Source organism: Oncorhynchus clarkii, chromosome 19 (genome assembly GCF_045791955.1).
Source record: "Oncorhynchus clarkii lewisi isolate Uvic-CL-2024 chromosome 19, UVic_Ocla_1.0, whole genome shotgun sequence".
NCBI classification, from domain to species: Eukaryota; Metazoa; Chordata; class Actinopteri; order Salmoniformes; family Salmonidae; genus Oncorhynchus; species Oncorhynchus clarkii.
The window spans coordinates 22,415,972-22,433,205 of NC_092165.1; the positions used below are offsets into that span (position 1 = coordinate 22,415,972).

The 17,234-nt window shown below is 41.3% G+C and overlaps 1 protein-coding gene across 6 annotated transcripts in view; it reads left to right on the top strand.

Moving 5' to 3' along the window:
• Positions 1–17,234, top strand: part of LOC139374935 (arfaptin-1-like) — a 55,046-nt gene that overhangs the window by 12,095 nt on the left and 25,717 nt on the right. For all 6 annotated transcript variants that reach the window (XM_071116187.1, XM_071116189.1, XM_071116185.1 and 3 more), the window contains one exon: positions 12,014–12,113. In XM_071116187.1, coding sequence (XP_070972288.1) covers positions 12,014–12,113 — 100 coding nt within the window. The remainder of the gene's footprint in view (positions 1–12,013; positions 12,114–17,234) is intronic.

Here is a 17,234-nt window from a genome sequence, read left to right on the forward strand (position 1 = left end):
TGTGTTGCATCGACATGTCATTTTTGGCCGATATCCGATATTTGCCCTGCCAAAAAAAACGATAACGATATTTAACATTTTTTTGCCTCCTTTTTAAGCATTCTAGTACAGTTAAATAGTTAACACATGGATGTAGTGGTCTAAGGCACTGCATCTCAGTGCAAGAGGCGTCACTACAGTCCCTGGTTCGAAACCAGGCTGTATTACATCTGACCGTGATTGGGAGTCCCATAGGGCGGCACACAATTGGCCCAGCGTCGTCCGGATTTGGCCATGGTAGGCTGTCATTGTAAATAAAGGTTACACACACCACACTGACCAAAAAGTTATTTTGTTAGCATTTACGTATGTCCCCTTTTTTAATATAACCAGATTGTTTTCTCATGCAACACATTTCAATTACTTTACTACCTCACATTCATCCTGCAATGATAATTAGTATGATGGATACCCTCGGCTTTGTACGACATAAGTTACGTTGAGATTCCATCTTAATTCGCTCTAACTTCATGGAAAAAGGTTTATTCAATAAATATAGCAACTCCTCTCATACTGGGAAAAAACAAACAAAAAACAAACAAAAAACAAACAAAAAAACAAACAAATATTCAGGCCTTAAGGGCTGTTTTATTTCAAATGTAGTACCAGAACAGAGAAATTCGAATAAGTGTGTTATAGTTAAATCGTTAGGGAAAGTTAACCAAAAGTGGACACACTCCAATCAGTTTCTGAGACAATTGCCCAGACTTTGTAGACAGTTTAATAACGCTTAAATCTCATTTTTGTCAAATGCTCCATTGCAGGGACCAGCCCAATACCTACGTACATCTACGTATGGGTTGTTTAAGTTGCGTCTTATTATATTCCCAGTATTACTTAATCAATCCTCTAGTAATCGATTATGCACACATAAAATTCATCATATTTTCATATCTTCACATAATCCAAAAAGAATGTTAGAAATTCTTAGGTACTCACATCAACCAATTCATTGGCTCAGCAATCTCCCAGCGGGAAAACCCCCCTGAAAGTTTCCGGACACGGCCTTGCTGGTCACAGGAATAATGCTCTTCACGTTCTTTAGACTTCCAGAAATGATAGACTTTCCTCTACTTTCTAAAATAACATCCCTCTCGCAATACCACCCAGAGATATTCTGTGATGGACAGAACCCCAAGATAACCTTATCTCAACGCGTATTATCCAAATTTCATTTGTCTTATTGTGCACATTTCTATATCTTATTTCCACGCTCACACAACTCTCCTATCACATTCACCCAGTACTGTTCCCAAACACACTTGCAGGAATATTTTCTTACTTCTATAGGTGGATTGGTTTATAGCTTTCACACACAGTGGTTGCGCCACTAAAAATGTTGTGATTATGCTGAGGTAATTTGTTTAGTATGGTACCCTGCATCACCACTTCGTTGCTCCAGACCAGCGCCAGGTGGAGTTAGAGCACTGATCATGCTTTTGGGTCCTACAGTGTCTCTAACTGAAAATAAATGGGTGACATAAACCTAAATAGAAACTGATAATTGGGCACGACTTCAGTATTACTTACTAAAACTGTTACACTAAGGTCTTTATGATTTTATTTTGTTAGGATTCTTTTGCTCTTACTGTAGCCCACTCCCAACCAGTCACGTTGTACAGCGCCTGAGTGGCGCAACGGTCTAAGACGCTGCATAACAGTACAAGCTGTGTTGCTATATATATATTATTAACCCTGTTATTAGCAGGACAATATCCCATTGTGGTGCACAATGGGATTGCCTTGCAATGGGATTGCCTTGCAAGTTCTCCAGCTATATCCACTAAAAGCGCGCGAGGTTCAAGACATGAGGGCAGGGGGCATGGGATGGGCCTCAGAGCTGCGCACAGAAGACGGACCTAGCCCATGGGGGGTGGACCCACTGGGTAGCACAGAGCAACACTTTAAGGGGCATTGCACTAATAATGGTGCTGACTAAGGAAACGTTCCCACTGTTCTTTGTGCCAGTCTGCACGTTCAAACTAAAACAATGTAACTAATAATGGCATCTTTATGCTTTCTTAATAAAATAATGTTAAAAATACTCTTTCAAAATGCCTATGTTTATTTAGTTATGGATCCATAACGAATTACTATGGGAATAAATATCACTGAATTACAGAAATATTGGAACAAAGTTGTCTAATAAAGGTGAACAAATGGTTGCTTACTGGAAAATACTCTTTCACGTTGTACAGTGCCATTATGGCTATTAGCAGGTAGCTGGACAGTAGACTTGCCTAGGAGGGTAGGGGGAGAATTCGAAGTTAGGTTGGCTGTATCACAACCGGCCGTGATTGGTTGCAATTTCAGTTTAATCCACCAAAGAAGACAAAACAAATAATACAACAAATATTTGTATGAACATAAGATTCAACAACTGAGACAAACTGAACAAGTTCCACAGAAATTGAATAATGTGTCCCTGAACAAAGGGGGGGGGGGTCAAAAGTAACAGTATCAGTAGCTGGATTAAGTACTGCAGTGCATCCTCCTCATGGACTGCACCAGATATGCCAGTTCTTGCTGTGAGATGTTACCCCACTCTTCCACCAAGGCACCTGCAAGTGGATAGCATCGGGATCCAGGACTTGTGCTTGGCGCAGCCTCCCTCCGACTCTGATCACTCTGAAGATTTGGTCGTACTCTGGGGCAAGTGAGAGAAGACGGCTGTCCTTAGCCACTTCCCTACCAGCTTTCAGAGCTTTTAGTTCCGCAGGGAAGCTGACTGCTTGTGCATACTGTAGGAGTAGTGTCTGTGCAGCAAGGGAGGTGGGTATGGATGCCACCCCATCTGAGGTCTGGTTTGTGGCGGCGATCACATCCTGCAGTGTTTCGGATTGTGCTGGGTCAGGGAGTGCTGTTGGCTCCATAGAGATGCTGTAGCATTGGGAAGACTTCCTTAACTCATGAGCTTCAGTTGGTTGCGGAGGGGCCACAGGCCTGGGTGCTGTCGGCCACTCGTTCTCTGGTTGGGACAAGAATGGTGGTCCCAAGCTCCAGCCAGTTCCTTAAGGGTTTTATCACAAGTGATGTCATCAGCAGGATTGTTTACACTGTCAACATACCTCCAGTCATTGACTTCTGTTAGGTCTTGGATTTCCGCAATGCGAGTTCCGACGGACACCTTATACCTGCAGGACTCCGTCTTGAGCCAGGTCAGTACAGTGGTCGAATCATTCCAGTAGATGACCCTTTGGATTGGTAAGGTGAGCTCGGCTTGCAAGGTGGAGGCCAGCTGGGCTCCGGAAAGGGCAGCGCTGAGTTCCAGCCTAGGCATTGACAACCCATTCTTGTGTGCGACCCTGGACCTAAGCATGACAAAGGAGACATGGGTGTGGCCTGCCTTATCCTCCACTCTGAGATAAGAAACCGCCCCATAAGCGTGTTCTGATGCGTCACAGAACACATGCAGTTCCAAGCTGGATCCCAGTTGGTCAGCACAGGCTGGCACATAACCCCGTTAGGTATGGGTTTTGTTCTATTTTTATCGTAATGTCTCCATCTTTTTTTCCCCCGGGCCTCCTGTTAACCAGGTCAAGTCTCCCATTGGCCTCAGCTTAACAAGCTACCTTTTATTGGTCAAAACTTTTAAAGTAAACCAACCTATTCACTTGTACATAAAATAATTATTTCTTCAAAAGAAATGCATTAACGACATTACAATTCAGGAGCAATTCGATCATTAAAAAAAAATCTCATACCAATTAATTATAACATATAAACTCTACTTGGTTTTAACAAGGGTATTACAGAGTTATGCATACCATTCGGTAGCTCCTACCTATATACTGTGAGTTTGGACATTTACAAGTGCGTGTGAACGAGAAACATTGTGCAATTTTGTCTGAAGGAATAACAGTACTGGTTTTAAAGCAGCATGTATACACGCTGTGTCTGTGTGGAGTCTGGAGTCTCTAGGGAAAAGGGCCTGCCTGTTCTCCTCTGAGAATATGGGGGAGGAGCAGACCGGCTGAGAACAGAAAAACACAGTAGACACAGTAGAAAAAACAAGGATATCAAAAGATAGCAGTGGTAGCTGCTCATCCAAAGGGCTTTTTACTTCTCAAACTTTGCGAACATGGCACAATATGATGCCCCATAATTCAGTAACTCACTGAGATAAACTTTAGGGGTTGCGTTAACTTACTAGTAAATGCAGAATTCTTGATTTCAAATCAAACCCATATATTTCTTGCTGCGTTTTGTAAACGCATCTAATTTTGTTCTTCAGTTGTACTTCTCCACTCAGATGCAAATTCACAAATGGTCATTCTATAAGCAGACAACGCTTTTCTTCAGTACTATTCTTGGTGTAGCTAACCTACTTTTCTCCAGTAAAATTCAAGATTAACTTTAAGCGAAACATTAGGAAATGTAGCTGGCTACATTCTTTTCATGATCAACATTAGAAATATGAAGGCCATGCATTGTTTTTGCAAAAAATAAGCGAATTTACTTGTGTGGCTGCCAGCCTAATAGCGTTGCACTTCTGTTGTCATCTGATGACAATGCAGCTATTCTCTGCCGAATGTGTACGACTGAACAAATATATAAACACATCATGTAAAGTTTGTCCAATGTTTCATGAAATGAAATAGAACATCCCTGAAAGTTTTATTAAGCACAAAAGGCTGCTAAATTCTTTGCACATTTGTACATCCCTTTTAGTGAGAATTTCTCTGTTGCCAAGATATTCCATCCACCTGACAGGTGTGGCATATCAAGAAGCTGATTAAATAGCATGACCATTACATATGTGCACCTTGTGCTGGGGACAATAAAAGGCCACTCTAAAATGTGCAATTTTGTCACACAAGATGTCTCAAATTGAGGTAGCATGCAATTGGCTTGCTGACTGCAGGAATGTCCACCAGCTTTTGCCAGAAAATTGAATGTTAATTTCTCTACTATAAGTCGTTTTTGAGAATGTGGCAGTATGTTCACAACCGCAGACCCTCATCGTCCTCACCAGTGTTTTGACCTGACTGCATTTCGGTGTTGTAACCGACTTCAGTGGGCAAATGCTCACCTTTGATGCACACTGGAAAAGTGTGTTCTCCACAGATAAATCTCGGTTTCAACTGTACTGGCCAGATGACATCATGCTACGGATCACAAACACAATTGCATTTTATTGATGGCAATTTTAATGCACAGAGATACTATGACGAGATGCTGCAGCTGTTTTCGTGCCATTCATCCGCCGCCATCACCTCATGTTTCAGCATGATAATGTCGTAGGGACCTGAACACAATCCCTGGAAGCTGAAAATGTCTTATTCCATGGCCTTTATACTCACGTAACATGTCACCAATTGAGCATGTTTGGGATGCTCTGGATCAGGGGTGTCAAAGTCAAATGGACGGAGGGCCAAATAAAAAAATCAGCTACAAGACGAGGGCCGGACTGTTCGAATGTTCATTGAAAAATTTTTAAATGACGCATATAGTCTAGTGAACCTAATTGAACCTACTGAAAACCTAACAAATATATTACAATATGATCAGATAAATAAAGCAATATTTTCTTATGGCTCTGTCAGTAATCTTTAATTTTCAACAGACACAAAAGACAAATTTCCTTTATATAAATATCCCCATAACATGAACATTAAATGAAAGAAACCGGTATTCAAGGCACCATCAGTAGACTATATTTTCTATTTTAGCAAAAGTGGGCTAAATTTACTTCAAAGAAAAAACAATAATAGCAATTTTCTATCATCCACTCAACTGAAATATTTTTAAAATATAATTGGATTGAAATACAAAAAAATAAAGTGCAAAAATCTATTAATCAAAAACAACACTTTGTTTAAGGAGAAGTAACATGCAGTGAAAACAAATATTAAATTTTAACTTTTAAACTTGAACTGAGTAAAAACTCTAAATATGTGATTGCACAGTAATGTTCACTTGTTTGAGGTTGAGGGTGATACTTGGTGGTGTCCCATCTTTTCCACAAGTTCATCAATGTTCGGGGTAAGGCTCTGAGCTGAAGAAATCCTCAGAATTGAGTGGAGGTGTTCAGCAGTAAGTCGACTTCTGTGTGATGTTTTGTTCAGGTTCATCAAAGAAAACAGTTGTTCACACAGGTATGTGCTGCCAAACATAGACAACGTTTGAGCAGCCTGGATGCGCAGCTGGGGCATTGTGCCGGGGAGGAAACGGGCAAACTCCGCAGCACCCACTGCCGCATATTTTTCCCTCAGTGCATCATTGCATTGGAGGTCAATCAACTCCATTTGGAGGTTTGGTGGTGAGCTTTCCACGTCAACAGCAAATGGGTTACCGAGCAGTTCCAACCTGCTTTTTTGTGCTTCAAAGTCAGCAAATCGGCGTCGAAAGTCAGTGGTAAGCATACCTATTTTATCAGCCAACTGTGTGCTCGGGAACGCACTGGTAGAGAGCTTCTCTTTCATGGTCTGGCAGCTGGGAAAGTGGCTCAAATTTTCTTTCCGCATCTGCGTCTCCCACAGAGTCAGTTTGGTTTTAAATGCCTTCACTGTACTGTACATATCAGAGATGACACGATCCCGACCCTGCAGCTGCAAGTTTATTGCATTCAGATGACTCGTAATGTCACACAGAAAAGCCATTTCACACAGAAACATTTCGTCTCGGAGTTGTGTTGTGTCTTTCCCTTTGCTGTCCAAGAATAGACAAATCTCCTCACGAAGCTCGAAACATCTTTGAAGCACCTTTCCCTGGCTTAGCCATCGCACCTCTGTGTGATAAGGCAAATCACCATGCTCCGTTTCTAACTCCGTCAGAAATGCCTTGAACTGGCGGTGATTCAAACCTTTGGCTCTGATAAAGTTAACTGTGCGCGTGATGATGCTCATTACATGCTCCATTTTCAAGGCTTTACCGCACAACGCTTCCTGGTGTATGATACAATGATAAGCTGTCAGCTCACCTGTCGCGTTTTCCTCTTGCATCTTTTCCCGTATCTTCGCCACCAGTCCGCTCCTGTGTCCACACATCGCAGGTGCTCCGTCGGTTGTCAAACCCACGAGTTTTTCCCAAGGCAGCTCCATCTCATTTACACATCTTGACACCTCTTCATACAAATCATGCCCCGTAGTTGTGCCATGCATAGGACGTAAAGCCAAAAACTCCTCTGTCACGCTTAGGCTGGAGTCCACTCCGCGGATGAAAATTGACAACTGGGCAATGTCAGAAATGTCGGTGCTCTCATCCACAGCCAAGGAATATGCAATAAAATCTTTTCCCTTTTTCACAAGCTGCTTTTTTAGATTGATGGACAACTGGTCTACTCTCTCGGCAATGGTGTTTCTGCTCAGACTCACATTTAAAAAGAGTTGCCTTTTTTCTGGGCAAACTTCGTCACAAACTTTAATCATGCAGTTTTTGATGAAATCCCCCTCCGTAAATGGCCGGGCTGATTTAGCGATCTCTTCTGCCAAAATAAAACTGGCCTTGACAGCAGCCTGGCCTTGTGATTTGGCTTTTTTGAACAGAGCCTGTCGAGATTTGAGGCCTCGTTTTAATTCCTCTGCCTTTTGTAGCCTTTGTTCCATGTCCATATTCTTGTTTTTGTCCGCGTGTTTCGTTTCATAATGTCGTCTCAGATTATACTCTTTCAGTACCGCCACACTTTCTCCACACAGAAGACACACAGGTTTTCCAGCTACCTTCGTGAACATATACTCCGACTCCCACCTTGTTTGAAACCCCCGGTTCTCAGTATCCACCTTCCGTTTTGCCATTTTTGATGGGTATCTGAAAGTTAATTTTACTGTGATGCTGACGACTGCTGTGCCAATAAATATTGAAATGAAGCAGCCTACTGCTCGGTGCGTCACCTTTGCATTGTGGGAAATGTAGTATTGGTGCGTGTAAAAGATCTGCGGGCTGCCGGCTTGCTGCGGGCCGGTTCTAATAATAAATCAAGATCATCCCAGGGGCCGTAAAAAACCTTCTTGCGGGCCGGATGTGGCCCGCGGGCCTTGACTCTGACATATGTGCTCTGGATTGATGTGTACGACAGCATTTTCCAGTTCCCGCCAATATCCAGCAACCTTGCACAATCATTGAAGAGGCGTGGGACAACATTCCACATGCCACAATCTACAGCCTGATCAACTTGATGTGAAGGAGATGGATTGCGCTGAATGAGGCAAATGGATTTATTTCACTTGACTGATTATCCTTTTGAACTGTTTATCAGTAAAATCTACATTTGTTGCATTTCAAAAAAAAATTCAGTGTATTTTCTGTGGCGGAAAACTATAGTTGCATGTCCCTGATAACTCTATTGAAGCAAAAAAAAACAGTTGACTTTCAATATAAAACGCGACCCCTGACAATACAAAGCTGGACTCACCTTCTGCTTTCTCCCATTGTGCTATTTACAAACAAACACGTGACCGGCTCAACTGTTCTGGGGAACTATGGTAAACTATGTAAAATAATGTGACAGGTGAAATGAAGAATGCGATCTGCTTCATCTCCTAACGTATTGCACAAGTTGACTGCAGGTATTTACTTAAAGTAGCTACAAATATTAAAATGTATTGAAAAACCATCCTGTGGCCATTTCAAAATACCCGATTACACATGTAATCCTACGTACAGTGCCTAGCGAAAGTATTCGGCCCCCTTGAACTTTGCGACCTTTTGCCACATTTCAGGCTTCAAACATAAAGATATACAACTGTATTTTTTTGTGAAGAATCAACAACAAGTGGGACACAATCATGAAGTGGAACGACATTTATTGGATATTTCAAACTTTTTTAACAAATCAAAAACTGAAAAATTGGGCGTGCAAAATTATTCAGCCCCCTTAAGTTAATACTTTGTAGCGCCACCTTTTGCTGCGATTACAGCTGTAAGTCGTTTGGGGTATGTCTCTATCAGTTTTGCACATCGAGAGACTGACATTTTTTCCCATTCCTCCTTGCAAAACAGCTCGAGCTCAGTGAGGTTGGATGGAGAGCATTTGTGAACAGCAGTTTTCAGTTCTTTCCACAGATTCTCGATTGGATTCAGGTCTGGACTTTGACTTGGCCATTCTAACACCTGGATATGTTTATTTTTGAACCATTCTGTTGTAGATTTTGCTTTATGTTTTGGATCATTGTCATGTTGGAAGACAAATCTCCGTCCCAGTCTCAGGTCTTTTGCAGACTCCATCAGGTTTTCTTCCAGAATGGTCCTGTATTTGGCTCCATCCATCTTCCCATCAATTTTAATCATCTTCCCTGTCCCTGCTGAAGAAAAGCAGGCCCAAACCATGATGCTGCCACCACCATGTTTGACAGTGGGGATGGTGTGTTCAGCTGTGTTGCTTTTACGCCAAACATAACGTTTTACATTGTTGCCAAAATGTTCAATTTTGGTTTCATCTGATCAGAGCACCTTCTTCCACATGTTTGGTGTGTCTCCCAGGTGGCTTGTGGCAAACTTTAAACAACACTTTTTATGGATATCTTTAAGAAATGGCTTTCTTCTTGCCACTCATCCATAAAGGCCAGATTTGTGCAATATACGACTGATTGTTGTCCTATGGACAGAGTCTCCCACCTCAGCTGTAGATCTCTGCAGTTCATCCAGAGTGATCATGGGCCTCTTGGCTGCATCTCTGATCAGTCTTCTCCTTGTATGAGCTGAAAGTTTAGAGGGACGGCCAGGTCTTGGTAGATTTGCAGTGGTCTGATACTCCTTCCATTTCAATATTATCGCTTGCACAGTGCTCCTTGGGATGTTTAAAGCTTGGGAAATCTTTTTGTATCCAAATCCGGCTTTAAACTTCTTCACAACAGTATCTCGGACCTGCCTGGTGTGTTCCTTGTTCTTCATGATGCTCTCTGCGCTTTTAACGGACCTCTGAGACTATCACAGTGCAGGTGCATTTATACAGAGACTTGATTACACACAGGTGGATTGTATTTACCATCATTAGTCATTTAGGTAAACATTGGATCATTCAGAGATCCTCACTGAACTTCTGGAGAGAGTTTGCTGCACTGAAAGTAAAGGGGCTGAATAATTTTGCACGCCCAATTTTTCAGTTTTTGATTTGTTAAAAAAGTTTGAAATATCCAATAAATGTCGTTCCACTTCATGATTGTGTCCCACTTGTTGTTGATTCTTCACAAAAAAATACAGTTTCATATCTTTGTTTGAAGCCTGAAATGTGGCAAAAGGTCGCAAAGTTCAAGGGGGCCGAATACTTTCGCAAGGCACTGTATGTAATGGATCAAACCATAGGCCTATTCTTGTCCATGTGGTATTGTTGCTGCTGTTTAGCTACTGGTGGGTGGTCCACAATGTACTTTAAAGAAAACATTTGAAGAATTCCTACAGAGATGGCATTGCGCTCTCTATCTAGGCCCATGTTTATTCTGTATTGATTGATGAATGTCATACTAATCCACATTAGAAAATGCAAAATTAGTACATGGTATTTGCATAAATGTCAAGACCGACATTGTGAAAATTGGTCACATGCTTTTCAAATCCCAGCGATCCTTTGTTTGTCACTGACAGTAAAGATTTTGTGACCATTGTAAGCACACAGAACATCGTCCCATTGGGGTCTTGCTTTCTAATTTATGTTTAGGGATAATGCTGTACTTTGTTAGGCTATATGATGTAATAAGGGGCAAGCAGTAATGCTATATTTCCCATAATGATAGTTACAAATCTCTGCCGGAGTCTGGCACAGCAGTAACGCTCCCAACTTGGGACCATACGCCCCCAAGGCAATGTGGGTTCGAGTCTCTGCTCACCTAACTGTTTACCATTCCTTAGTGTACCTCCTCCTTGGTTTGAGGTGTTTGGGCCACACATTCTGAACATCGGGAGCTTGAGCTTACACTTATCATTTATTTATTTTTTTACCCCCTGTTAGCAGTGGCGAAAGTTAAGTTGTCAGTGGATTTTGAAACAAACCCGTAGATAGTTTTCTCCTAGCCCCATAATTACATTTTGGGTAAGTGACAAACTAGAGCCAAGTATAAAAATAAAGGAAGATGTCCTTTTAATATGTCGTCATACGAATCATGTTATTTATAGTACATTGTCATGATGTTTAGGATTCATGCTCATTGTCATCTCCCTTTAACGTAAATTCCAATGTGTTGCCTGATGGTTGCAACTTGATCTCTTACACTGGACATCAGCCAATAGTTTTGTGTTGACTGGTGTGATTCGTAGTGATTGAGAGGAAGCAAGCAGAATGTACTTAAAGGGAAAATCTATGCTCGTAAAACCTGTGCAGGACACTTATTTCTTGAAGTCCTTCAGTTGTAAGGAGTATTTTTCATCTTTAGTGATGATTGTAGTTACATTTCGTGACATTCTTGACACTTTTGATGTTGTCTGTGTATGGGCTCATGTTTGATCATTTCAATTCTGCATTTGTTCAGTTTCTGTAAACCGTGAGAATGCGTCAAACTCATGAGCCTGTGGTGGAAAAAGTATTTGATTTTCATACTTGAGTAAAGATACCTTTTTTTAATATAAAATGCCCCAGTAAAATACTACTTGAGTAAAAGTATTAGTTTTTAAATATACTTAAGTATTACAAGTAAAAGTATGAATAATTTAAAATTCCACATATTAAGCAAACCAGACGGCATAATTTTAAATGTATAATTTTATTTTGTAAAGACAGGGTCACACTAACATTCAGCCATAATTTACAAACAAATAATTTGTGTTGAGTGACCAGGGATGTACTCTGGATAAATGTTCTGTCCTGCAAAGCATTCAAAATGTAAGGAATACTTTTGGGTGTCAGGGAAAAATATATGGAGTAAAAAGTACAGAATTTTCTTTAGGACTGTAGTGAAGTAAAAGTTTTATATAATTATATATACCGCAAAAAAACGACTTTAGTACTTTAAAATATTTTTACTTAAGTACTTTACACCACTGGGGTATTATTCAATGTGAACACCTATCCTCTGACCAATGCAGTTTTCCTCCTTGACTTTAGGACCCTTCTTACGGTGACCTGAACCTGTCAGAAAGCCATATCAGCTCCGGCAACTTTGCCTCGATGACGGAGGGCATCATTGAATCAGGACCATACAAAGGTACTGTACCAGACGACCAAGAAATGGCGTGCAGCAGCAGCAAATTTAATGTAAAGACTGTATCCAATGAGTGCAGGGTTTTTCCTTTTCTACTGTAACCAGAATACCTAGTACACTTTCTTTAAATGTTAGTTATTTTGGGGGGGGGAGGGGGGGGGGGGGTAGATAAGCTTTAATATTGCAGATTGTGGCTTCCATCAGTGTAATTGTCTGCATCATTTCCAATCCCATACATATATACAGTTGAGGTGGGAAATTTACATACACTAAATTGACAGTGCCTTTAAGCAGCTTGGAAAATTCCAGAAAAATGTCATGGCTTTAAAAGCTTCTGATAGGCTAATTTACATCATTTGAGTCAATTGGAGGTGTACCTGGGGATGTATTTCAAGGCCTACCTTCAAACCCAGTGCCTCTTTGCATGACATGGGAAAATCAAAAGAAATCAGCCAAGACCTCAGGGGGAAAAAATGGTAGACCTCCAAGTCTGGTTCACCCTTGGGAGAAGTTTCCAAATGCCTGAAGGTACCACGCTCGACTGTACAAACAATAGAACGCAAGTATAAACACCATGGGACCACGCAGCCGTCATACCGCTCAGGAAGGAGACTCATTCTGTTTCTTAGAAATGAACGTACTTTAGTGCGAAATGTGCAAATCAATCCCAGTGCAAATCAATCCCAGAACAACAGCAAAGGACCTTGTGAAGATGCTGGAGGAAACAGGTACAAAAGTATCTATATCCACAGTAAAACGAGTCCTATATCGACACAACCTGAAAGGCCGCTCAGCAAGGAAGAAGCCACTGCTCCAAAACCGCCATAAACCGCCATAAAAATACTTTTTGCAACTGCACATGAGGACAAATATCGTACTTTTTGGAGAAATGTCCAATGGTCTGATGAAAAAAAAAAAAATAGAACTGTTTTGCAATAATGACCATCCAAACATAACGTTCGGAGGAAAAAGGGGGAGGCAGCATCATGTTGTGAAGGTGCTTTGCTGCAGGAGGGACTGGTGCACTTCACAAAATAGATGGCATCGTGAGGTTGGAAAATTGTGGATATATTGAAGCAACATCTCAAGACATCAGTCATGTTAAAGCTTGGTCGCAAACGGATCTTCCAAATGGACAATGATCCCAAGCATACTTCCAAAGTTGTGGCAAAATGGCTTAAGGACAACAAAGTCAAGGTATTGGAGTGGTCATCACAAAGCCCTGACCTCAATCCTATAGAACATTTGTTGGCAGAACTGAAAAAAGTGTGTGCGAGCAAGTAGGCTTGCTACACCGTTACACCAGCACTGTCAGGAGGAATGGGCCAAAATTCACCCAACTTATTGTGAGAAGCTTGTGGAAGGCTACATGAAACGTTTGACCCAAGTTAAACAATTTAAAGGCAATGCTACCAAATACTAATTGAATGTATGTAAACTTCTGACCCATTAGGAATGTGATGAAAGAAATAAAAGCTGAAATCATTCTCTTTACTATTATTCTGACATTTCACATTCTTAAAATAAAGTGGTGATCCTAACTGACCTAAGACAGGGAAGTTTTGACTAGGATTAAATGTCATGAATTGTGAAAAACTGAGTTTTTAAATGTATTTGGCTAAAGGTGTATGTAAACTTCCGACTTCAACTCTCTCTCTCTGTGTGTGTGTGGATATAGATTTATTTTATTTTTGTAGCTGGAAACAGCTGATTTTTAATGGAATATCTACATAGGCATACAGAGGCCCGTTATCAGCAACCATCACTTCCAATGGTACGTTGTGTTAGCTAATCCAAGTTTATCATTTTAAAAGACTAAATAAATAGTAGCTGCAAAACACCAGTCTCAACGTCACAGTGTAGAGGCGACTCCGGGATGCTGGCCTTCTAGGCAGAGTTGCAAGGAAAAAACTATATCTTAGACTGGCCAATAAAAAGAAAAGATAGGCAAAAGTACACACACTGGACAGAGGAACTCTGCCTAGAAGGCCAGCATCCCAGAGTCGTCTCTTCACTGTTGACGTTGAGACTGGTGTTTTGCAGCTACTATTTAATGAAGCTGCCAGTTGAGGACTTGAGGTGTCTGTTTCTCAAACTAGCCACAAATGTACTTGTCCTCTTGCTCAGTTGTGCACCGGGGCCTCCCACTCCTCTTTCTATTCTGGTTAGAGCCAGTTTGCGCTGTTCTGTGAATGGAGTAGTACACAGCGTTGTACGATATCTCCAGTTTCTTGGCAATTTCTCTCATGGAATAGACTTAATTTCTCAGAATTAAGAATAGATTGACAAGTTTCAAGTTTCAGAAGAAAGGTCAGGGCATTTCCCTAGTCACCCCCGTTCACTCTGTCCAGTTTGAGATATAGTTGAATAGTGAAGACCAGAGTCTATCAAACTTGGGCTGTCTCTTGTGGAGGTCATAAGTGAGCTTTTCAAGAGGAAGAAAGTCAACAATCTGGTCAATCCACATTTTAAATGTAGGAGGGGTATTTGAGGCCCACAATAGAAGAATACATTTCTTAGCAAAGTATGTAATAGTCATAAGCAAATTTTCTCTGTCAGGATCAAGAACAAAGTCCTGCTGGGCATTAAGAAGATAGATACACGGGGTCATATCAAACTGTACCTCTAGTATTTTCTGTGCAGCAGTATGTACACATTGCCAGAATCTGGCAATCTCCCTACAGCTCCAAAATACATGCATATAGGTTCCACTTTCAGAGGTACATCTTTTACAGTTAGGAGACATATCTGTTTTCATTCTATGGAGTCTCAAAGGAGTATAATAACATTTGTACAAAAATTTGTAATTAGATTCTTTCATTTTTACACTGGTAGAGGAGCAGTATACCCTGTCGCAAACCTCCGCCCATAATTCATCACTGATAGTCAGACCAGACCAAGGTCCTGTTCCCAGATTATTTTCAAAGGAGTAAAGGAGGAGCTTCCTTTCTCAGAAAGGAGTCTATAGATGTAAGATATTTTGCCTTTAATGGATTGTGCTGTGACAAGAAGGGTTTCAACTTCATTCAACTGAGTTCTAAACCTCCTCTTGGAGGTAAATGAGGAAATGACATGTCTAATTTGAAGATATTTGAAAAAATGGGATCTTGGCACATCGAATTCACTGCAGAGCTCTTGAAAGGATTTCAGTGTAGTGGTTTTCTGATGAAATAGGTCTGAAAAGGTCCTGATTCCTAGAGTATGCCAAAGATTGAAGTTGGCATCCCTCAGGGCTTTTGGCAAGTCTGGGTTGCCTACTATAGGCGAGTGAGAACATATTTGGGAGGAAATGCCCAGGTATTTCTTACAGTCCCTCCACGCTAGTAGGGTGCTGTAAATCGCAAAGGTTTTGGCTATGTTGCCCACTTAACTAAAGTTATTAATGAATATAATTGAGCTTAAGGGCAATGAACCACAGGATTGGGCTTCTATCTGAATCCACGTTGACTCTTGTCTGTTTGTGATCCATGTTAGCATGTTGCGGATTTGGGCAGACCAGTAGTACAGTTGAAGGGAGGGAAGGGCAAGACCCCCTTTAGATTCAGGTTTTGATAAAGTGGAAAACTTGATCCTAGGTTTTTTATTGCCCCATATAAATTTGGTGATGCTTTGGTTAGTTGTTTTGAAGAAGGAAACTGGGAGATAGCATGGGAGCATCTGAAATAAGTAGTTTAGTCTAGGGAGGACGTTCATACGGATTACATTAATTCTTCCTACTAAGCTAATTGGGAGGGAGATCCAGGTTTGGAGATCGTTCTTGATTCGATCCAGGAGTGGAAGATAATTTTCCTTAAAAGGCTATTCAGATCTGGTGTTATGAAGATCCCGAGGTATTGAAACCCCTGTGTTTTCCATTGGAAAGGACGAAGTGTCTTCATAGAGCTGGTGAGTGTAATATTGAGAGGGCAGACAGTGGATTTGTTAAAATTGATCTTATAACCTGAAAACTTGCCATACTGAGCAATTGTGTCTAAAATGAGAGGGAGGGATTTCTCAGGGTTGGATATGTAGAGCAAGACATCATCCGCGTAAAGCGAAATCTTGTGCTGCAGGCCGCCTGCAGAAACACCCATAATACTTGGATTGCTCCTTATCAGCTCTGCCAGAGGCTCCGCCCCCAACAAGTAGAGCAGCGGGGACAGCGAGCACCCTTGTCTTGTGCCCCGTTCCAGAGGGAATCTGTCAGAGTTCAGTCCATTAGTAGTCACCATGGCATTTGGATGAGAGTATAGTGATTTGATCCATTTAATAAAATTTGGGCCCATATTGAACTTTTCTAAGACTGAAAACAGAAAGCTCCACTCCATCCTGTCAAACGCCTTCTCAGCATCCAGTGAAGCCAGCAGGACAGGGGTCTTTTGTGCGTTTACTTGATCAATAATATCAAAAAGACGGCGAATGTTATCAGAAGAGTATCTGTCTCTAATAAATCCAGTTTGGTCCGCTTTTATTATTTTGGGAAGAAGAGTGTTTAGTCTTTTGGCGAGCAATTTGGTAATTATTTTATAGTCGAAATCCAACAAGCTTATGGGCTGGAAGGACGAGCAGGATAGGGGGTCCTTGTCCTTTTTTAGCAACACTGTAATGCGAGCTGTGTGCATTGAGTCTGGGAGAACTCAGTTTTTGCAAAAATCCTCCAGCATTGGCATGAAGATAGGGCTGAGCTGGGGCCAAAAAGCTTTGTAGAACTCTCTGGGGAATCCATCTGGGCCTGGGGACTTATTAGGTGGCATGGAGGTAATTGCCTCCAGGATCTCCTCAGGAGTGAAGGGGGAGTTGAGATCTTCCTGGTCGGTCTCTGATAGTTTAGGTAGCGAGATTCCCTCTAGGAAAGAGTGGAGCTCTGCCTCCGTGTGTTTTCTCTCAGAGGTATATAGTTTGCAGTAAAAATCATGAAAAGTTAAATTGATCTTTTTTGGGTCATATGTGACCTCGTTCTCTGCTGTTCGGATAGCCATGATTGTACGCTCTGACTGCTCCTTTTTTAATTGGTAAGCAAGCAATCTACTGGGCCTATTGCTATACTCATGGTATTTCTGTTTTGTAAAGAAAACTTTTTTTTTTATCTCCCGAGTGTAGTCCAAATTCAGTTTGGCTTTGGCTGCTTTAAGATGACTCCAGGAA